The 22,591-nt window shown below is 29.1% G+C and overlaps 2 protein-coding genes across 5 annotated transcripts in view; both read right to left on the bottom strand.

Annotated features, from left to right (window-relative positions):
• Positions 1–13,891, bottom strand: part of LOC118443213 (orexin/Hypocretin receptor type 1-like) — a 29,930-nt gene extending 16,039 nt beyond the window's left edge. For 2 of the 4 annotated variants that reach the window (XR_014982021.1, XM_085656247.1), the window contains exons 1-8: positions 13,398–13,891; positions 10,743–11,314; positions 7,223–7,365; positions 4,958–5,130; positions 3,529–3,733; positions 3,112–3,215; positions 2,054–2,177; positions 1,208–1,374 (exon numbers count right to left, since the gene is read on the bottom strand). Coding sequence is in view for 3 of the 4 variants with exons in the window: in XM_085656247.1 (XP_085512373.1) it covers positions 1,208–1,374; positions 2,054–2,177; positions 3,112–3,215; positions 3,529–3,733; positions 4,958–5,130; positions 7,223–7,365; positions 10,743–11,059 (1,233 nt within the window). In the remaining variant the exon portion in view is untranslated. Of the gene's footprint in view, positions 1–1,207; positions 1,375–2,053; positions 2,178–3,111; positions 3,216–3,528; positions 3,734–4,957; positions 5,131–7,222; positions 7,366–10,742; positions 11,315–11,778; positions 11,833–13,397 lie in introns of all 4 variants that reach the window. The other 2 variants (XM_085656248.1, XM_085656249.1) reach the window with 2 other exon arrangements.
• A 3,092-nt stretch (positions 13,892–16,983) lies between these two features.
• On the bottom strand, positions 16,984–21,680 carry Gr10 (gustatory receptor 10). Its single transcript, XM_085656515.1, has 7 exons — positions 21,539–21,680; positions 19,878–20,360; positions 19,186–19,334; positions 17,828–18,117; positions 17,679–17,747; positions 17,212–17,307; positions 16,984–17,078 (listed from the first exon to the last, which is right to left on the bottom strand). The coding sequence occupies exons 2-7, from the start codon at positions 20,315–20,317 to the stop codon at positions 17,025–17,027; spliced, it is 1,098 nt and encodes a 365-aa protein (XP_085512641.1). The 5' UTR covers positions 20,318–20,360; positions 21,539–21,680; the 3' UTR covers positions 16,984–17,024.
• Positions 21,681–22,591: the final 911 nt, after the last annotated feature.

The raw sequence follows: 22,591 nt of genomic DNA, 5'->3' as shown, positions 1-22,591 counted from the left end.
TTTACAATTAATAAAGACCATTAAAAATCCAGAACGAATATAAACTAGTGTATTTTTATGTATTGTATTCAAATAGTTCGAATATCAAATCACGAATTTATTGTGTTTCGTTGATATTTCCAAATAAAAGATATTACTGAGAATTAGTATAATTAAGATATATCTGCAGTCATAAATGGCATTATTGGAGAAACTTTGTTTGTTATATCTCTCTATGCTTATCTTATAATGAATTGTTATTGGAAGGCATTAATGTTTCTATGTAATAAAGATATCTAGCTTGTGATATTTATTTAAAAGCAAGCAAGGAAATAATAATGATAGCTTTCTTGTCATTACGGTTATTTGTAAATAATGAAAAATCAAAAGATTTATTAAAAAATAAGTGATTTTCAATTTAGATAAATATTAAATATCCATTATATGTAATTATTATAGAATAATAAATAATTAACTCTGAGAACTTTTTAACACACACGCATACATACATGCATCACATATACTTTCTCTCTTTCTCTCTCTCTCTCTCTCTTTCTCATCGTTTTCAGATTTCATTATTTACAAATAATTATAACGATGAGATATTATTTTATTACACTTGTAACATATTTGTATATAGCGAATATACAAACATTACTACAACATACTGATATTTTTCATTTTAAAATAAAATCAACAAGATAATATAAGACAGAGGAATGAAAATTCCTTATATAATTAGTCATATAGTGAGAAAATTCCTAAAGTAAGAAATTAATTGCTTCGGGATATACATTATACTTAAACGTCAATAGTATCCATCTTCTCATTAAATTTTCTTCATTTCGTACTTGATGACAAATTTATAGAACGTTAATTGCTTTCTATATACCTTTTACGTGTTACAAGAAATTTCGAGAGCTTTTTTCAATTCCAAGAAACTTAATTCCAATGATAGAAGAAAAAAAATTGTTATTAAACGAAGTTTGAAGAAAGCTTTCGAAGAAATTAAAAATAAATTGAAATTCATTCACGTACTGAAAGGATTCTGACGTTTCTTTCTTTCTTTCTTTCTTTCTTTCTTTCTTTCTTTCTTTTTTTTTTCTTTCTTTCTTTTTTCTTTTAATCTTTCTTTAATATTTGTTACGAAGATAAAAGTTTCACTACACGTTCAACGTAAATCATTCATTTAAAATATGCTCTAACAGACTGGATCAACTATGCTTACTTTACGACGTAGCTTACGACGAACCAATCCACGTGATCCACGTCGAAGAATCTCTGCAACACTTCTTCGAAAATTGCGTGTCATAAAGCAGTAGAGGACGGGGTTGAGAGCACTATTCGCATGTCCTAGGAAGAGACAGTAGGACAGGACATCCGATTTTCCTTTTTCTGTGAATAGTATCAAATTTATTTAACATTTTTTTTAAAGGCTATCACTTCTCTATAGAAATCATTCGTTTTTTTAATTTTTAATGAAAACTATTTTATATAGATATTCACGTTAACATTAGATAAATTAATATTTCGTTCATCATACTAGTAATATATAGAGATAATAACAAAAACTATATAGTATATTATTATGTTGATAATATATTTGCTTAATAACTGATTAAACTCTGGTAATTAACAAAATATATATTTAATAAATATTCTATGCTTAAATGATTAATAGAAAATAGTATGTTTCCAAAGTTTTTTGATTATTTGAATCACAATGAAATAAATTGATATACTGTTGCATTCATTTGGATGTTGATTACAAATTCGAATAGTCAACAAAATATATTAGTAATATATGTTATGGATAAATAACAATTAATAGAGAGTCGATGTCAAAAAATTTATATAAGAATATTTCGTTAAGCTTTTGAACAATTTCGAATTAAAATTCGAGGATGAAATAAATTCCAATATAAAGTATGTGTGTTTTGATCTTATCCAATGAATAAATCGTTTCACATTGACCCGATTGTCAAACGCTTTTCATTTGAAACTCATTATCAACGCAAGTTAGGTTTGTCGAAGCAAATAAATACTTTTATCCAAAACAAAACAAAAAACTCACTGATCATTTTCAGATCGATGAGCAGTCTAAGAACATTGTAAGGAAGCCAACAAAGGGCGAAAAGCACTGCGAGAAGCAGTAATATCCAAGCGATTCGTCTTCTCTCACGTACCAATCGGAAGTTCTACAATCAAACAGTTAGAAGTCGTTACCGTCTCTATTAAATAAGACGACTATCACATTTATCCGTTTCATTGAAAAGAATGAGGAAAGAGGCTTATCGTCGTGTTACATGATTAGAAACAGTTCAATAAAAATATCAAAGAAAATAAATTAGTTTAAAGATAAAAAAAAAAAAAAAAAGAAAAACAAACAAACAAACAAAACAAAAAATTAATGAAGAAGGAAAAAAAGAATCATGAATGATAGTTCATACATAAAACTTATGTCATCTTATATTTGTTTTTTTGAATAGCCTTTAATGAAGTCCACAAGTGTGATACGAGACCGAATCGTTTCTTTTTTGACGTCATCGTAAATAATACATACACATGGAATATGAAAGAATATCTGAGCTTCAAACATGTTTATGACTCGAGACACATTTCTTCCCGCTCGTTGGCTTTCAGGCCGGTTTAGATATGAGAATTGTCCAAGATAAAATTTTCCGAGCGCTCCTGTATCATACATCTCTAATTTTAGTTCATCTAAGATTGAATCTTTTTTTTTCCTTTTTTATAAATAAATAAGAAAAAAGAACTTTAAATGGGACTCACGGCCGAAATATAGACTGAAGTATAAATATAAATATATATTTCAGTAAACTGATAAATATATATTTATATTTCAGTTTATTAGAAAATTATAAATATATATTTCAGTTACTAGTAAAAAGAATATTTGGATTGTGTATATTTATGAATGTATGTTTATATCTCTTTTTCTAATTTGGTATATAAACATAATTATATGGATATGAAGAAGTACGTGTTTACAAGCGAATTGACGTATAAGATATCAACGGGTATTGTAATCCGAACGACAAACATTCAATCGTGTGTTAAACTCAAATACAGCAAACCAGTAAAAAAAGAAAGAAAACTTTATTCTTTACTAACTTGTTGAGAGCTAGCACTACCCTTGACACTGTCACAATCGAACGGCGGTTTCCTAGCACAAAGGGTCCGACCCATCATAGAGTAGGCCAATATCACGACGAAACCTGGCAAAGGAAGAGATAATTGAAATCGAAACGTCGAGACAAAGAGGTATCGATTTTCATGAAAAATTATCTTATATATAAATTTCATAACACAATAATATTATTTTACGTAATCTTTGATAAGAAAATGAAACTTCATTGTATATATTTCTCATCTTTGATTCATTTTTACATGCGACTTTTGTGTGTGTGTATGAAAGAGAGATACTCATTCTAAAATTTACTCTCGGTCATTTTCTTATTTATATTTCATCGTTTATCGTTGTCTTTTGTTTCTCAATATGATAAATATAACTTGTAAGAAAGTACGTACCAGGAATAGCATAAACTAAAATAAAGCAGGCGGTACCGAATAAATCAGGCTCTATATCAAGCGGATTCAAATCTTCCGAACAGATGTAGAAAGCCGGCGGCAATCGGGAAGCGCGTGTATCGTTGCGTGAAAAATTCTCCTTTAGCGCCCAGGAACCATGAAAAGTAATATTAACAAGTTCCATCCCAGGGCTTTGGAGAGTCATCTGTCAAAGCGAAATAAAATACAAATTTTGTATAAATAAATCTATTGGTGAATATCGATAAATACAGGATTCTGTTTTTATTTACGGCCATCCTTTCAAATTTATCAGAAGATCAAGTGTCGGTTTTTATCAATCGACCATTAAAATTCGTGTGTTATTTTCGATAATAAAAGTTTTTCATACTATGATAATAAAATCTTTTACAAATCAGTTCTTATTTTTTATATAATAAAACTTTATATAACTAACAAACTAATACTATGCTAACTATACTAATAATACTATACTAATACGAAACTAACAAACATATACTATAAATGAACTAATAATTTTATAATTAAAATCTTTATTATATTTTATTTAAAGAAAACAAACGATTTTGAACTTTGAAGTTACAATATTTATATGTATTTGGATTATAAAACGTATATGTTTTAGTATTTTTAATAGTTATCATTTATAATAATCTTTTCATCAAGTGATCTTTTTAAAATAGGAAATGCAAACGTAAGATACTTTAGGATTATAAGAAAAAGTAATTTTTTCCTGGAACACTTAAAGGATTTGCTGTATACAGTTTCTCAAGAAATTTCGTTTAATGTAATCTCTTCTTCTTGTGATAGACTATTATTAATATTCAGTATAACTCTTAATAATATTTATATGGCATTGAAAATAAGTTATTTGATTTATAATTGTTAATATTTATTTTTGTCTTTTTTTACTTCAAATTTTGTATAAAATCTGTTTTCATATTTTGGTTCTATAACATAACAGAAAGAAAGAAAAAAAAAACTTTATCATATTAAAACTTAACGTGATATGGAATTACAAAATTACATTATGCATAAGATAATGTAGAAATTTTTGTAAAAACGTGATGAGAAAAGATACAATTACTTTACAAACTTTTCTAATTATTATATAACTGTTTCTCATTTCAAAATAAATTTAAGTATAATACATTTGAAAATAAGAAATTGCGAACTGCCATAAATGAACTCCTTGATGATAAAAGAATGATATAACAATAAGTTGCCTTATGACGATGAAATGAAATAATATTTTAATTCATACACACACACACACACATACATACATATAATAACGCAGATGTATAATTGTGTGAGTTCAAAATTATTATATATGGAATTATAAAAGGAAAACAGATAAAACTAATTAACTCGATTGCAAAGTTATTAAAAATAATAATAATAAACTTACCCCTTGTAATAGAGGAACGAAGATACTCAAAGCTACTAGCCATAAAATAACTATGACAACTACGGTACTCTTTCGATTGAATACTCGTCGAAAAGCTATAGGACTTCGTATAGCTAGGTACCTATCGATACTCATCGCAGTAATTGTATATACCGAAGCAGCAACGGCCACACCTGAAAAACCAGCTTCGATTATGTACTAGTCGATTAATCGTCAAGGATCAACTTCCTTTCTTTATCGTTCTAATATTTATCGATTGCTCTAGATAACAGAGTATAATACACCCGTGAAAATTTATTTTACGTGGCCTCATTCCCTTTACGAGATTGCATGATATTATTTTTAAGTTGTTAAAAAAGCTTAGCGGTATGAAAGAATTCAGGTATAATAGGTATATTTGTAAAATTGTAACCAATTGGAAAATTTAGCTATATAAAATTACATAAAATATATTTACGAATCTGTTGATGACTTTCATTCTAGTAATTATTATTTTTATTTTTCTATCTTTTTCTTTGTTTCTTTCTTATTCTTTTTATTTGTTTGTCAATCGTAAAAAGAGCAATTAAAAAAAATTTTTTTAATCAACTAACATTAAAAAAGCTACGCCAAATCGTACAAATCGTACAACTACGAAGCATGGGAGAAAATTTCATGGTTGGTAAAATGCACATTTTGAACCAATATTTCAAGTCATTCGCTATTAACCAACTTTCGTCTGTAACTCGCATTGAAGAAGAAAAAGAAAGAGAGAGTATAATGTATATTCTAACAATAAACATTTTCTCAATAGATAACTTCCAGATAACGATGACTGAGATTTTACTGACAAACGAGGTCAGGAGGAAAAATATAATATTTGGTATGTATGTATATATATATATGTGTGTGTGTATATATACATATGTATATTACGAACTATGTTACCTCATCTCGACTTTACCTTAGAATAGTTCCATGATAGATATTTCTTATACTTTCTTTTTTTTTCTTTTTTTTTTTTCTTTCATGATTAGCAGCTACATTAAAGAGAAACAATTTTCGACGAGCTTTTAAATCTCAGCCGAGATTTCCTTGGAAACTAAATGAGTATGATATGATAGTATCATATTCATTAAATAATGATAATAATAAGAAAGGAACAAAAAGCTAATGGAAAGAAAAATATATAAAAAAAAGTTCAGTAATTTTTATAATGTATATAAATCTAACGTTCGATTATCATCAGGTTCGCAAATGTATAAAATAAAGAGGGAAAAATAAGTTCGATAAAAAAAAGAAGTTATGAAACTCAATAGAAAATGATTTACGATCGTTTTAAGAACATTTGAAATATTTCTTATTGTTTATGTTATTATGAGTAATATAATTACGTATATGGAAAATATATATTGTATCGTAGAATTTGACGCTATTTAAATATTTGCTAATAGATCATCCGTTCTCAAGATGTAAGAGAACAAAGTCAACAATGAATCGCATCGTATCAGTCAAACTCCATATTACCGGAAAAGGAATTATATTATATAATATTTAACATTCATCATGAATCTTTGAAAATATTTTTTTTCTATGAAAGATGAATTGCGCATGCGCCAGAAAACAAAGGATGAATTTTACGAACGATATTCATTTATTTCTTCTATTATTTCGCTTTACAATAATGAATATTAAATATGTAAATAAATAACGTTCATTCATTCTCTTTTATAAGAAAGTTATTAGTATATATAGACATACAAGAATAAGTTCGATCAATCCTATTTTCTTTTATTTCAAAATGAAAAGAATTTCAAAAGAAATATTTCAATGAATTTATTTACGCATGAGAAATACAATGGAATCTTTTTAATTAATTGTTGGTCGATATTACTAAGAAACTCTTTTAACTTTTAATTCAACTTAACTCGGTTTATTTATCAAGATCAATCATGATGGATTTATGGAAAAAAGATGAAGACGATCGTTTCGCGGATTCCCACGAAGACGAAGGAGCCCACATGATAAAATGTAAATGTATATTTAATAAATTTAACTTATATTTGTGACTATAATCGAATTTTGGACGAAATATATTATTCCTCTTTCGTATGAATAATCGAAAAGAGAAAATATATATTGTGTATAATTAATTTATTTCAATCGGGCCTTAAATGTTTCATGTCATTTAAAGACTAAATTCGTCAACGATTGAAGTATTTTAATCGGTTTATCAAATAGAAATTTGATGATAGAGACGAAATCGTAAAGCTTGAATAAACTTACCTTGTAGATATGAGGACAATTTACACATAACTTCGCCATAAATCCAGACAATCGAGACTGCTTGGCTGGCCGCAACTGGCATACAAATCGTAGTCACTAATAGATCAGCCACGGATAGATTCACCACAAAATAATTTGTAACACTGTAAACAAAAGAATAGTTGCTTATGTGTGTATGTATATCTTCATTAGAATGACAAGCGATAAAATTCAACTCATGGAGTGAATACAGAGAGTCAATAGAATAGATCCTATGCGAGGTTGACTATAACAAATAGAGGTATGGTGTTTATAGTATACTCGTGTATTGAATTTTGCATTAATAGATACAATAAATTGATGTAATTTTCTGTGACTCGTTTTTTCGACTTTTGAATAATATTATCGTTTCTCTTTAAATTTATATCTATCTAAGAATAAATTATTCGAAAGAATGAGTACGTAAAAATTACTTTTTAATAATGGACAATATTAATTTAAACTAAAAATAACATTTCAATTCAGGAACAAGATAAACGATTTAACAATTATATAAAACAAATCAAACAAACGATCGATTGATCATTGGGTTTTCTATCAAATATATATGTACATACGTATATACGTATATAGAAAATGATAAAATAAAATTAAAAAAAAATAAATAAAAACAATTTATAATCCAATATGTAACCTATTTCTTCCACTCGAAAAATTGAAATAGTAATTCGTTTGATATCGAATTGTGTGGTATCCATGAAAACGTATATACTAATACTTTTCTACCTGAACAACTTCTATTGGGCATAGAATATAATTTAGCCGTTGTAATATCGTGTAAAAAAATTTATTCCATTTAAACGTCGTGAAATTTATTATTGATCCATTCGATTTCATAATAAGCGAACAACAAATTAATTGATTTTTCATAAAATTTGCGAAATAAAAATTTTGTTTCGTATTCAATCAACGATCGAACGACAATAATGAAAATGTTTTAATTCGTAAGGACTATCGTAACTTCTTATTTCACTGTTGTTATCTTTAACGAAAAAAAAGTATAGGCCAAATGGTGTGGTTAATGTAAAAGTAGTTTCACCGACGGCTGAGACGACGAGACGAAATGGAGACTTCGTAGCAAAGGCGATAATTTTCGTTCGAAAAATAAGCGGCAATGTGTTTGCTTCAACGTTATTCTGTTCGTTCATTCGTGCGTCCATTATAAATGCGTACGTAGTGTTTATTTGAACGATGCACCCGCCGCGGTCGGAAATAAGCACTTTACAGTTTGCCTTCTGCATCCTCAAATACTTCTACATCCTACAAGTTCTTTATCGAGAAATTTTCTCTTCCATCGTTCATCGAATACTAATCGCTTAAGAATCTCTACATGTAACTGACACAGACTGATTCATGACTCAACGATAATTCATTTAGGCAAAATTCACTAACTTAATTATTAAAAACTTATTATATGAAATTTTTCACAAAAAAATAGTTCCTAATTCTTTTTTCTTTAAATCCATTTACTATCTATCATATTAACTTTATGAAAAGAATGAGAGGAAGAGAAAAAAATAAGAGACAAGAACGCGAGAAAAACACATGTAGAAAAAGCCTTCAGTTACGAGAAAGATATTTTTTTTGGCAAGAAGAGAAGTCATTCGATTCTCTGAGAAATGTACGAAATTTAGTATAAAAAAATTCCAAAAAAGAAAAATATTTTGAGAAAAACTCAAATACTTAATCGCCCTGCTTCACATTTCATGCCGAAATGTATCAGAGTATCGGAACGTGTTGAGTAATTGAGTTGGTGATTATGAAAGTGACTTAACAATAAGTTAAAATTAACAAAAAAATTAGTTTATCTCATAATTCTATAGCGATGACCGTTATTTTTTTGTGTTTTTATTGTTAACTTATTGTTAGATCACTTTTATAATCATCGATTCAATTAATGATGTGCTCGGATCTATCGATATGTATTGATACAAGCGCTACCGGGATGCTTTGTTTTAATCAAAAGTTTTTAAAAATCCATCACATTGAAACGGTTAAATTACAATTGTCTCATAAATCGATTTTCTCACTTGTCAAAATCTTATCCTATTATCAAAGTAATTGTGTATTGAGATATGTTTTATTCCGATAATTCATACTATTCGGATATGAAATTCTCCTTTGTAATTAATCGTCCTGTTCAAAAGCGCAATGTTATTTACTTCAAAAGTAAATATTCTGTTAATTAGACAATAAATATAAAGACATCACCTGTCCTTTAAAATTCTACCAATTATTAATATCGTTTGATACGTACAAACAACGAGAAAGGGTATGTCACGAACTAAATAAAAGATAGATAATATTCTAGGAATAAAATATCAGTAAAATAATTATTTCTACGAAATTTAATTTAAATGTAAGTAACTTCTTTATTTATTATTGTTGCAACATCAAACGAAAAAAAAAAAAGAAAAAATATGAAGAAAGACTATGACAAAAGATCTTTTTCTCTTTTTTTTTCTTCCTTTTCCATATGGATTTAATTAGATAAACATCAAGTAAACGATCAATAATATTTAGAAAGAAAACATCCGTGGAGTAAATTATATCACTGATGAAATAAAATCTTCTATTTGCTATTATGCTACGACATCAAAGAAAAAAAGAAAGGAAAAGAGAACAAAATAGACTCTGATTGTGAGAAAAAAAACATTATCTTTTTTATCTTTTACTCTTCTTTCACGTGGATTTAGATAAACATTGACTTATGATCGAAAATAAATAAAGTTTGACGATCTCCCCTTATATTTCCTCTTATTCTCTCTCTCTCTCTCTCTCTCTTTCTCTCTCTTTCTCTCTCTCTCTCTCTCTCTCTCTCTCTCTCTCTCTCTCTCTCTCTTCCTCTTTTCACTCATTCATCTCCATGCACATTCAGCGCTTGTATCTTCATTTATCTAGCTTCAAGATAACGGTAGAATCTTCTTCCGTTTTTCTTCGATGTATTTCAATCGAAAATAATATGTACAAATTTCCATAAAATTATTCAATTATACTTTGTTCGACTGACAATCAGTTACTTTCTCTGGTGTATGAGTTACAGATAAAAAAATAATATCTTTATTAACCTGTCAATACATATCTCAATACGTCATTTGTCTTTAATCTTCATATATACGAAAAACAAAAAAGATCTATTTTTCTTTTTTTTTTTGTTTATGTTTTTATGTTTCCATGCTGTCGGTATATTATATCGTCACATTATACAGTTTATAATTGATAAGTTTATGTGAACTTATTATGACAGTTTTTATTATTCTGTTATAAGTAAAATCACATAACATAATGCACGAACAATCCAATAAAATAATTTTTAGTAACGCTTTTGATTCAGATTTTAGTAATACTTTCATAAATATTTACAGCTAATGAATCAAAATCCGATAAAAAAAAATAAATTATCCAATTATATTTTTATAGTATATCGTTCATAGATGTTATTTTCATGAATTGACAGAAATAATAAAAAAAAAAAACATACCTTCTCATATAATGATACTTGAAGACAACGGCGATGACGAGTGCATTGGCTGTGACAGCTAATGCGATAACCGGTACATAAAGAGTAATTAGCAAATAATTCGGTTGTACATGATTGAAACTATCGTATAGTTCCCACATCATATTGGTTACAATTGCATTTTGATCGTATACAAAAGTAGCAGTTGTAGAATTCGTCGTCATGGTTGTGCCAACAAACGGCGTTATAGTCGATGTCGTTGACGTTGACATCGTTGTTGTACTCCCATTATATATTCCAGCATCAAACCAAAAAGAATCGCGTAGCGAACGTGTCATAGTTGTTATTCCCGTAGGTAAGATACTTCCTATGTATCCCAAGAGATAATCACCATTATCCACATTCAAGACTTTCTTTGACTCTTTCTTTTCCTTTTCTTTTTCTCAGATTCTTTCCCACGAGATTAGATCAAGATAATCCAAAGAAAATTTCAGCTACCGCAATACAAACATCGGTAGTTTTTCGAGTATATCTAAAGATCCTTTCACCTTCGACATTTTTCTTTTGAAGGGTGTAGCCAAAAGGTGGCGTGTCTATTTTCACAAAAAAAGAAAAAAAAGGAAAAGGTTTAATGATTCGATGATGAACTTATGAATATTTGTTAGAAGATGAAGACGTGATCGGACAAAAATTATTAAGAAATATCTAAAAATAATTGAAAGTTTAAATGAATTATCGTAAGCACTAATAATAACTAAAACACATGTATAAAATATTCTTGAAGTAAATAATCTTATGGTAAATGATTAAATGGAATTAAACGGAAGTATTCAATTGAGTTACGTATCAATTCGATTTACAATTAGTTAATAGAATAAAATAGTGATCAAGTTCAAGATATATAGAAAATGTAATCAGTGGACGTTAATTACTAATTTTCTTTAATTAAATTAATTCTCGGATTTCTTTCTTTCGAGAAAAATTATATTTCTTATGGATACTCCGTATAAAAATATGTAAAGTAGATGCGGTTGACTGAAAAAGAAGCAAAACACACCAGATGTATTTTAAATTATAAAATCCCAAAGAAATCTTTTAACATGCGATTCGTCTGAAAGAACATCAGGAAATGAATATGCGTCTTCTTTTCTTTTTACTCGAATTTCTCGAGGACTTGGCAAGTATAATATTAAAAGAAAAAAAAAAAAAAAAAAATATATATATATATATATATATATATATTTATATAATTCGCTAGAGTGCAAGCGTTACTTTCGTCTTGACGTCATATCGTCGAAATTCTTCAAAACTAAACTCAATATGACAGATAATAGAATTCTTTGACTTCCATTATTACTCATACGTTTGTCAACGTATTGTTCAAACTTTAATAGGAAGTACACTCGAGTCCTGTACGCTTCGTTATATTCCATTCTTTCTTTCGCGATCAATTAAACGTCAAGTTCTTCTTTAATGGAAGTGAATTTTCATCCCGATAGTACGCACTTCTCGCGCCTTTTTTCTTTCTTTTCTTTTTTCTAGTAATTCCTTCTTTGTTCTGTCGATTCGTTAGAGAATATTATTAAAAGATCATTAATTTTAAAATGATTGCTTCTTTAAAAGAAAATTCTCATGCTTAATTGAATGAAAATCGAAATGAAATTTTTTATACTCCTTTATTAAGATCAATTGGATTAAAAGCAATTTAAAAAACTCGATAGGTATCGAAAAAGATTTTTAAAAAATCATCGATTGACTAAACGAAAAAATGAACATGGAATACTTTTTGTTTTGATCTTAGTACTATAAATCTCCAAGTACTTATGTTTGTACAATTTAAAATGCAATGTATTTTAACAAAGTTTTTTACAATCTGATCATGTCTGATTTCATTGTAATTTTTCCAATTTCCTTATATATGAGAGAACTTGTTTTAATAAAGATTCGAATATATTCAATTTATACAGTTGATTTGATTGACGTGATAATATCGGATTAGCTCTCTTTCTTCTTTTGTCTTCCATTTCATTTAAAATTGTAGTGCGTAATATCTAATTAATTTAAAATATGTATATCGTAAACGATTCATCGATAAATAAATAAAACTCCACGAAGGTTCACCGGTGGAAAAAGTTTTTTCACAAAAGAACTAAGAAATAAAGTAAAATATCGATTTTTTTTTCATATTTTACCAATATCGACAAAATTTAATTTCGTGTTAGAACTTTTCATCCATGGATATTATATATGTATCTCTCTTTCTCTCTTTCTTCCCCTCTCTTTCTCTCCCTCTCTCTCTCCGTATATATGTATTCATATATATATATATATATATATATATATATATATATATATACATCTTATATATATACATTCTTTTTTATCTTTTTGTGTATCATGTAACTTCATTATTACCAGGAGAACTTAATTACTTACTCATTTATAACATAAATGAGGGTTAAATATCTTTTATATAACAAATATTAGATACGTAATAAAATTGAAAAGACAACTTTTTCCTCAACATTATACAAAATCACAAAATCACAACAAATGTTACTCAATTTTTCCTCAGATAACAGATAACGCATATCAATTTCATTATAAACTTATGTTCAACATTGCACTTTAGCGAACACTATCTTACACTGACGCAACATAATGGTATAATTTTACCTCAATCGATAATAATACACACATCATATACATTTATAATAATCGCAGAATCTTTCCCAGGTCCATTAAACTAATCACCGTCATCACCAAAATTAAAAGAGAGAAATTCTTCCTCTACGATCGCCATGTTCGATTTTCGGTAGATCCTAATTTTATCGCAAGGTCCTTCATAGAAATTTCGATTTCTTTATGGTTTCTTTTCTCTCTCCCTTTTTTTGCTCTCTCTCTCTCTCTCTCTCTCTCTTTCTCTCTTTCTCTCTCTCTCTCTCTCTCTTTCTCTCTCTCTCTCTCTCTCTTCACTCTCTTTTCTCTTTTTTTCTGTCTCGTTTGAAATAAATAGTGGAGAAGAAAAAATAAAAAGAAAAATAGGATTTATAAAACAAAATTTATTCACGATGACCGACCGTTATTATTTCAACGCGTGCCACGAATTTTTTCGTTCGTTGTCGCCGACAACAAAACAGAAAGAAGAATCGTGGCATACTGAAGGGAATAGAATCGTGACTCCCGCCGAAGGTGTCGAAGGCGCCGACGTACTCGTATAAACGAACCCACCTACACCTCATAGCCGAGAACGCGCCTGCGTCTTTCATCTTTTCGTCTCTTCTTCATCCTTCGCGCTTTCATAACGAAAATCAAGATCTTTTATATCGACACCTTCTCAAGATTATTTGCGAATAGTTCTCCAATCGAAATATATTGGATTAACCAATATATAGATAATGTTAACAAAACCATTTTCAGAATTGCATATCTTTAAATAAACAACACTGGTATTTTGTACACAAAATTCTAACATTATTTATTGGCTCGAATTATTTATGAATCGTTTTTCGATAGGTATACATTGGATTAGCCAATAAGTAATGTTAATAAAGCCACCCTCAGTATTTTATATCTAAATAAACAAAAGTAGTATTTTCTATTATTGAAAATTCTAATATTAGATACTTTTTGGGTAACCTAATGTTTCTACGTATTTAAAAAAAATTTATAAATTTTTCATGAATTCTTATTGCACATGATTGGTTCTTTTATATACTGCAGATAACATACTTACTTGATAATTATGTAGATAACATACGTGCTTGATAATTATGTAAAGTTTTGTGATATTCATTTTTATTGAAATTTTACTTTTGTTTACGTTCTTGATCTTCAATGTAAAAATAAACCAAAATATTTCACTTTTGGATTTTCTTATATATTTATACGTTACTTTGCTCGACTTTGAATGATCATAAAGTAGAACGAAATCGAATACGAATTAATAGTCACATTTCTGTTTCAACGACCATCGTTTGTTACAAAAATATTTACGATGTGGTTCACCAAATACGATGCTCAATGAATCAGCGCTCAATCGAAAAATTATTGATGTAAATGTTATTGCAATATATGATTTTTTTAATTCAATAGATATGTAATTACACATATATATACATATAATCATGATATTCTTAATATATATCACCTACAATATATATATATATATATATATATATATATATATATATAATATAATATATATATATATATATATATACAATATATATATATATTTTAGGTGAAAGGTTCCAAAGCTTGCTAGTCCTGTTTATGTGTGTATGAGATAAGCCTAACGGCAATTAGACAAGGGATGGAAGGTTCTGGAGTTAGTTAGCTATATGCGTGCATGAGATAAGTAAGTCTATCGAGAGTCGGACAAAAAGATAGAAAGTTCTAGCATTAGTTAGCTCAGTGCGTGTGTGTTGAGAAAAATCAGTCGGCAGTCGAATCAGTCATGGTCTACCCTTTGTAAGATGCATTGTTTATGAAAGATAGAGAAAGAGTTGAAATTGGAAGAGAGAGAGAGAGTGAAATGTGAATGCAGCATGAATGAGATAGGCAACGAAACAAGGAATAGGATAAAGAGTGATAAGAATAGCCGAATGCATATGTACGAATGTGAGTGGGGATGAAAAAGGCTACGGAGCGTACGTGAGAAAAGAACAGCGGAGTGATAAATAAAGTTTATCTTAAGAAAAACAGGCAAAGAGACGTCGTAACTACGTCCGAGTAAAGACCAACATTCTGTATACTACTATTTTTCATAATAATATGAACTGTTTTTAGTTTTTTATTAATCTCGGCTATCTCTGAATATAGAAACGCCCACAAAATATATGTATACATATACATATATATATATATATATATATATATATATATATATACAAATACATATATATATATACATATACATATATATATATATATCGTATCTCGTTGTAAACTGTATATACATATACATATATATATATATATATATATATATATATATATCGTATCTCGTTGTAAACTGTATATACATATACATATATATATATATATATACCGTGTCTCGTTGTAAACTGTATATACATTTACTATAAAATAGACGTATTATTAATTTTTTATTAAAATAATATTATCGCATTTTTATATTATAATCAAGATACTCTATAATTAAAAATAATCAATTGTTCTGCATCCAATCGTACCATGTATATTACACCGCAATGAGATACGATATTTATAATATAATAACATCAACACACATTACTAGTTGTCGACATCATCATTTAGGCAGTACGAACTTAATAGCTTTACGATCCAATAATTTATTTATTCGTGGTACGTGTAATTTGATGAAATTTCAATTAATAAAAAAATCATCCGATTACCATGCCGTAAGAAAAATAACAAATGCATTCATCGTGAAACAGAATCAAATGATTTTTTTATTTAGTCTTGTAATCATAATATTGAATTTAATTTAATTCCTTCTTCAATCGATAAGTTTAATTTGAAATCACGTTCAACAAACAAAGAGAAATCGAAAGTTATTGCTTTGTGAATTTTCCAACACGACAATTTCTATCGTAGAAGAAAGAAAGATAGAGAGAGAGAGAGAGAGATAGAGCGCGCGAAATTCGTAGGTATCTCATTACGTCGATATCGTTGCTTCTGTCTACGACGGCGACATATCATTTGATGGCAAAAGCCAATTGAAACTACATCAACTTTAACATCCTTTCTATACTTCGTCAACCCTGTCCATAGTTCTTCTCCTTGTTCCTTTTCTCTTCCTCCTCTTGACTTTGAAATTCAAGGGCATCCTTGGAAATTCACAATTCTATCGAATGTTCGTCGTATTTGTTATAATAACTAATAATAGTTTCAATAACTACGAAAATGTTTTATTAATCGATCTTTCAAAATTCTTTTCGTAGTTTTTCTTTAACAAAACATTGCTTTCACATACATGATATATATATATATATATACATATAATATATGATATATGATATATGATATATGATATATGATATATGATATATGTATTTATATATATATATATGTGTGTATATATATATATACAATAATTAATGTGGTGAAACGAAGCTTATAAATGATTATTAAATGAAAATTAGATCGAACTAATCGATTCATTTAATCCAACCACTTTGTTCTTTCCGGCTACTCGTGGTTCTTTCTTTCGAATAATATTGGTTGCATCGATAGAATAACAACAAAACGTTCTGTCACGTGAAAATTAATCGTAGAGTGGGAATCAACGTAGAAGTTCATCTTCGATGTAGGAGATCACACGTTATTGGCATGTAGAATCACCAGATATGTCATTATTCCTGAAGCTATCTGTGAAAATAAAGATGATATATTTATTGATCATAGATGAAAAAACAATATGGTATTATGTAGGTATATGTTTTTAAGTAAAAAAAAAAAAAAACTGAGTTATATTAACTTTCTCAGCTTCGTATCGTCTTACGGAAAGAAGAAGAGACAGATCGATGCGAATCAAGCCGGCAGCAGCGAAAAAATAGACTTTCCTTAGCTGAAAATATGCCGCAGCCTCGATGTTATCCTGTAATTACGAGAAGCAGATCGATAAGGTTACAAAGAGTAAGAAAAAGAGAGAGAGAGAGAGAGAGAGAGAGGAAAACAGAGGTAGAGAAAGATAAAAAAAGAGAACTACGAAAACAAACATCATGAAGTAATACTTTGATAAAAGTAATCTTTCGGTCTAATTATTTCACTGTAATTAACTATCGAAGAACAACGATAATCTAGAAGAAAACGAATAATACGTAGAATGAGAATAGTCTTGAAATTCGAACTTGAAAGATCTTCGATTTCTATGAAGATCGTGAGAACTTTTAAATTGAAACAGAACACAAACACGAAAATGTTTGAAAAAAGAAATTAAAAGGAAGACATTTTTCCAATAGATATCACCTGGGTGAAATTTCGTTTTCCGATGACTGAGGAAAGTGGGGAAAAGGCAATTTTTCCGACATCGTTTGCCTGGAAATATCAAATATGATATAGCATTATTTGTATGGAAATTCAAATAGAATATTCTTTTTTAGCTTTACCAAGCTCACCTGAGATGCCGTAGCATGACAAATAGCTATGATCAGAAAAAGATTCCCGACACAAGCAGAAATCAACAAGGATTCTCGTACCAGTAACAAAGTAGGCAATTCGTCACGTCCATTGATCGTGTAAAGTCTTGAAAGAGTATTAAAAGACATACTGATGATCCAAAAGAAAAGTGGAGCCGCGTAAACCGAATTTATAATTTGAGTCGCGTTTGACAAACAACAATGTAACCACCATATTTCTTCCAACCGAAAATTCATTCTCGCTCGTTCCAACACCATAATCTTTCCATCTGCAGTATTAAATAATAAACGTTAACATAAAACGCTGATGCGATAAAAACAGTAGAAAAGAAATTATTTTCGGAGGTAGAAATATTCTTTTTTAAATTATTATCAGTAAATTTACTATTATATTAAAACCCATTGCGTGTACAAGAGAAACTAAATATTTTTAATTATGGAAACAGAATAGAATAAATTTGGTACACACGTGATCCCGCGTAAAGGTAAAAATTTTATGAAACGTGTGTGGAAAAGAAGTTAGATATATTTGATGTAAATATATGTTAGAAATATATGTTAATATATGTTAATATATCTTAACAATATATATATTTTCTTGATATTAGTATATACATGCATACCATTTGAAATGTTTTTACAATAGATTTATGGAATAGCATATCAGCCGAACGGTACTTCGTTTAACGCTTAATTTAATTTAAAAGTTAATCTGATAAAGTAGCTTCAAATTAATTGTTAATTGAAATAAATTGTTCCAGGAATAATAACGAAAACGAATCATTATTAAAGTTCGAAATGAAGTACCTTAATATATACATATTATCTTGTAGAGTTCGGGAAACTTGAAAAAACATTAAGTAGACATAATAAAAGAGTGAAACTTAGATCGTTAATGAAACTTGTCTCGTACATTAATTCTTCATTCACAATGTTTGATATATATCAATGTTACGTGTGTAGAAGAACATTAAAGGGTTCAATCGATTACTTGTCAACCTAGAAACGAGCTTGGTAGCTTTCTTTAAGATATGTGACGAAACGACATCACACGACCAGTTACCGTCTTAAGAGGAAACCAAATAGTGTGTATATGTGTATGTGTGTATGCATTTACGATAAAGAAAATGAAGATTTATAAGCTAGAAAAAAATAGAGAAAGGAAGAAAAAGAAAAAAAGAAAAAATAAGAAAATAGAAAAGACAAGAAGCGATCTCGTTTTCTCGTTCTATGTTTCGAATCGATCGTAACATGTGACAAATAAAAGGCGTAAATAAATAAATAGAGAATGTCCTCGATGAAAAAAATTAGAATAGCATGTCAGGGAATGAACTTACCTTCAGGAAGTAACAATATCTCACAGAGCTTTCGAAATCTTTGATAGAGGAGAAAAGACAATCCGACAAATTTCAATAGTTGCATCGATATCGCCGCGTTCACCATCCCATAAGTAATCCCATTGAACATCGGCGCAGATTCTTCGCAACTATGCACATATATACATGTACATCTACGCGCATATACTCACAATAATTTAAGAGAGAGAAAGAGAGAGAGGGGAAGGAGGGGAGAGAAAGAAGAGGAAATGCAAGAAATACGCACGAATCAAGAATGGAAGATTACATAGTAAGATTAAAGGTAAAAAGTCTATCTGATTCAATTCGATGCGACTATGAAAAAACATTAATTGAAGCGATGAGAAAAGATATATGGCAAATTATTATAATTTGTGTTAAAGCTGTCAAGAAATACACGGTGAATTTATATTCTAGTATTTACTGATATTTCTGTATATCAGTTCTATTTTATATCATATAAACATATCACCTAGAAAATACATATCCGATGTCCATGGTTAGTTCCGTGTTAAAATAAGAAACAATAAAACGTAACTAACGTCATATAATGGCGAATAAAAACAGAAAAAAGAAATAAATAGATAAGAATATGATGTTGCTTATAATTCTGAAGCCATGAAATGTCATAGAACGTAAAAATATCGTAAAAAAGAATTTCCCGAGTATCTTACCAGTAGCTCGTATACCCAACGGCAAACCAAACCAAGAAAGTAATTAAAACTAAAGCTTGGCACTTGCGACGAGTGTTATTGTTTTTAGTTGGACGTTCGTTAAATCTCGTGGTGCGATCGAAGTTACGTAATTGGGCGAAGACAGCATGAATCTTCCAATTCCAAGTAATCGAGAGAATAGCATCGGTAAAGAGACAAATGTAAGATAGACCTGTTCTCGCAAAGGTCAACAATAAGCTCTTGTACTCGAGTTCAGTATCGATGATTATTAAATAGAGGCCGATTACACAGGTGCTCAAATATATGGACATCCATAAAAACGTGTATATCATGCCACGTCTCGTAATTAAAATATCTTCCTCAGTTATAACGTGTGGTCCACATCCGAAGAGTCTCGAAGCTTGTAAAAAAGGTTCTATGTCACGAGTCAATCCTGTCATTCTTCGAGATCCAACCGAGCTCTCTTCTACGAAACTTTCTATTCTGCAAAGAAATTAATATAATAAGATAACAATTTAATAAACATCCTTTTGAATAGTGAAATATTTCGATGGTAGTACCAGAAAAATAAAAATTAGTAAAAATGAAACGTTCTTTAGATAAATGCGTAGTTCCTAATACGCTACTACACTAGAGTTGAAGTTGCTAAAGCATTCGGAAAACTAACTGAACTCTAAACGCGCCTTTTCTCCTATTGATCGAGAAATCCCCATACATAACGATTACATCTATCCTTATTATATAGAAATTTTTGAACTCACATTTAAACAAATCGTATTAATTAGATCTATCATATAAACTATATGTGAAAAAACGAAAGATATAAAAATATAAAATACAGATATAAAAAATAATCTATAACTAATAAAGTATATGTAGAATATACGTATATCTATTATACATTCTATTAATGATTATATCTGTGAATCCTATGATAATCTTAATAAATATCTAAATAAAACAAGATTCTGAACCCTCAATACAGATAAAGAGTACTTAAAGCCAGAAGCAAATCCCCAATCATGCTATCCTTCAGATGTATTCGAGTTCATCGTCGGATGTCATCAAGATTAATGAAAATACTAGGACGATAAGGAATATACCGGATATCGCATAGATTATCTCTAGACATGTACAATGAACAGTTAGAATGATTTACGAGCAAAAAATCAAGGACCGTTTTTTTTTTCGTCCGATTTATTTCTTTCATCTTTAACGCGTAACATTAACAATTTAAAGGGCTGTAGGAGTTTGAACGATCGTAAAAATGACCGTATATCTTTTTTAATCGCGAAAACAAAGATGAGATCTTAGCTGATATTTCATTTTTGTTTTTACGTCAATAATTTTACAGTACTGAAGTGCAGAGAATAATGAAACATGTCCAGGATCCAGTACATTCGAGTTTAACTCTCTTTTCTGGAAGGGATGGATGGCAGCCATTTTTCAGGTCGATGCAATGTCCTGGAAAGAAAATCTCCAAGAATACATTTGCAATGTAAATTTAATTTTCCCCTAAAGTTACGAAATTAACGTTAAAAAAATGCATCGATGAGGCATAGTTGGTATTGCAAGAGATCAAGTTTTAATAACAAAAGTGAAAATTGAATCTTGTTTAATATGAATTTAAATCGGAGTAACGTGCTATTAATCAACGTTACCTCTATGAAATAATTCTCTTTCCTTCCTTCCTGTTCTCTTGATTGAATTTGTACACTTGTTGTTGGGAAAAATGTAACATCACCATTACTAATTCTATGCATGTTCAACGTTTTTTATTATCATTCGAGTTTCTAAGTATTCGTAAACAATGCGATCGTACCGATAAATGAGATAGGTAAGTCAACTTAGAAAAAATTATTCAAACTCCTACATGTAAATTCTTTGTGGTACGATCTTTCCCTTACGACGACGCGATGACTACTACTACAAAACTAGAACTACCTATTGCTCGACAGCTTGAATACGCTGAGGCTTCCTTCTTTCATTCTATAACCTTTTCCAGCAAAACAGTTTCGAGAATGTCACGTTCTTCGGCCTACCTCGAGGACAACTTCGTCTTCGTCGAATGGGGTTAGATAAATAATATGGATATGTGTTGAAGGGTCGAAACGATGAAGCACTTCGAAAACGATACGGATCTAAAGTTATACACGTACAAACGTATTGGGAATCACATAACATAGCAAAATAACGAAGGTTTCAATGGCCATTAACAAAGGTCTTATAATCCATAACAGGACTACTACGAAGTCGAAGAATAATGTTATGAAAATATGAAGATAAAAATGTCAAGGGAAGCAACAGCTGTTGATCGTAAATCGTCACGACGTAAAAATAATAATTCTTTTCGAAGTAATTACAATTATAAGTGGCACGCGATACTTATAAATTACATGTTACAGTAACCTTGAACTATCTCGTCTAACTATTATCGTCTTTGGATGATCAGAAAGTTTATACGATGTCATTACTAAATATTTATTATTTAATATTTTTTTGATTTAAAAATAATAAGAAATGGAGTAATGACATTTATTCATCTTTTTTTTTTATCACCGTAAACATTACTGAAAGACGACTTGATAATAAATAATTTAAAATGCAATATTTAATAATAAACATTCTTTACTATACTTGGTATATGAACAAATAATCACATCAAGATCATCACATATTTGATAAATTTCTTTGAAACAACATTGTCATACCGC

This window comes from Vespa mandarinia, chromosome 4, assembly GCF_050613455.1.
Source record: "Vespa mandarinia isolate Hongniang chromosome 4, ASM5061345v1, whole genome shotgun sequence".
Classification (NCBI taxonomy): domain Eukaryota; kingdom Metazoa; phylum Arthropoda; class Insecta; order Hymenoptera; family Vespidae; genus Vespa; species Vespa mandarinia.
The sequence above is the reverse complement of the archived record's forward strand: the minus strand, read 5'-3'. Positions and strand labels throughout refer to the sequence as shown.

Coding starts and splice junctions, on each gene's coding strand:
- Gr10 (XM_085656515.1), bottom strand. CDS start 20,317: ATGACAGGATTGACTCGTGACATAGAACCTTTTTTACAAGCTTCGAGA. Junction 18,118..19,185: donor GATATTGTTACTTCCTGAAG/GTAAGTTCATTC, acceptor TTAATACTGCAG/ATGGAAAGATTATGGTGTTG. Junction 17,308..17,678: donor GAAAACGAAATTTCACCCAG/GTGATATCTATT, acceptor TCGTAATTACAG/GATAACATCGAGGCTGCGGC.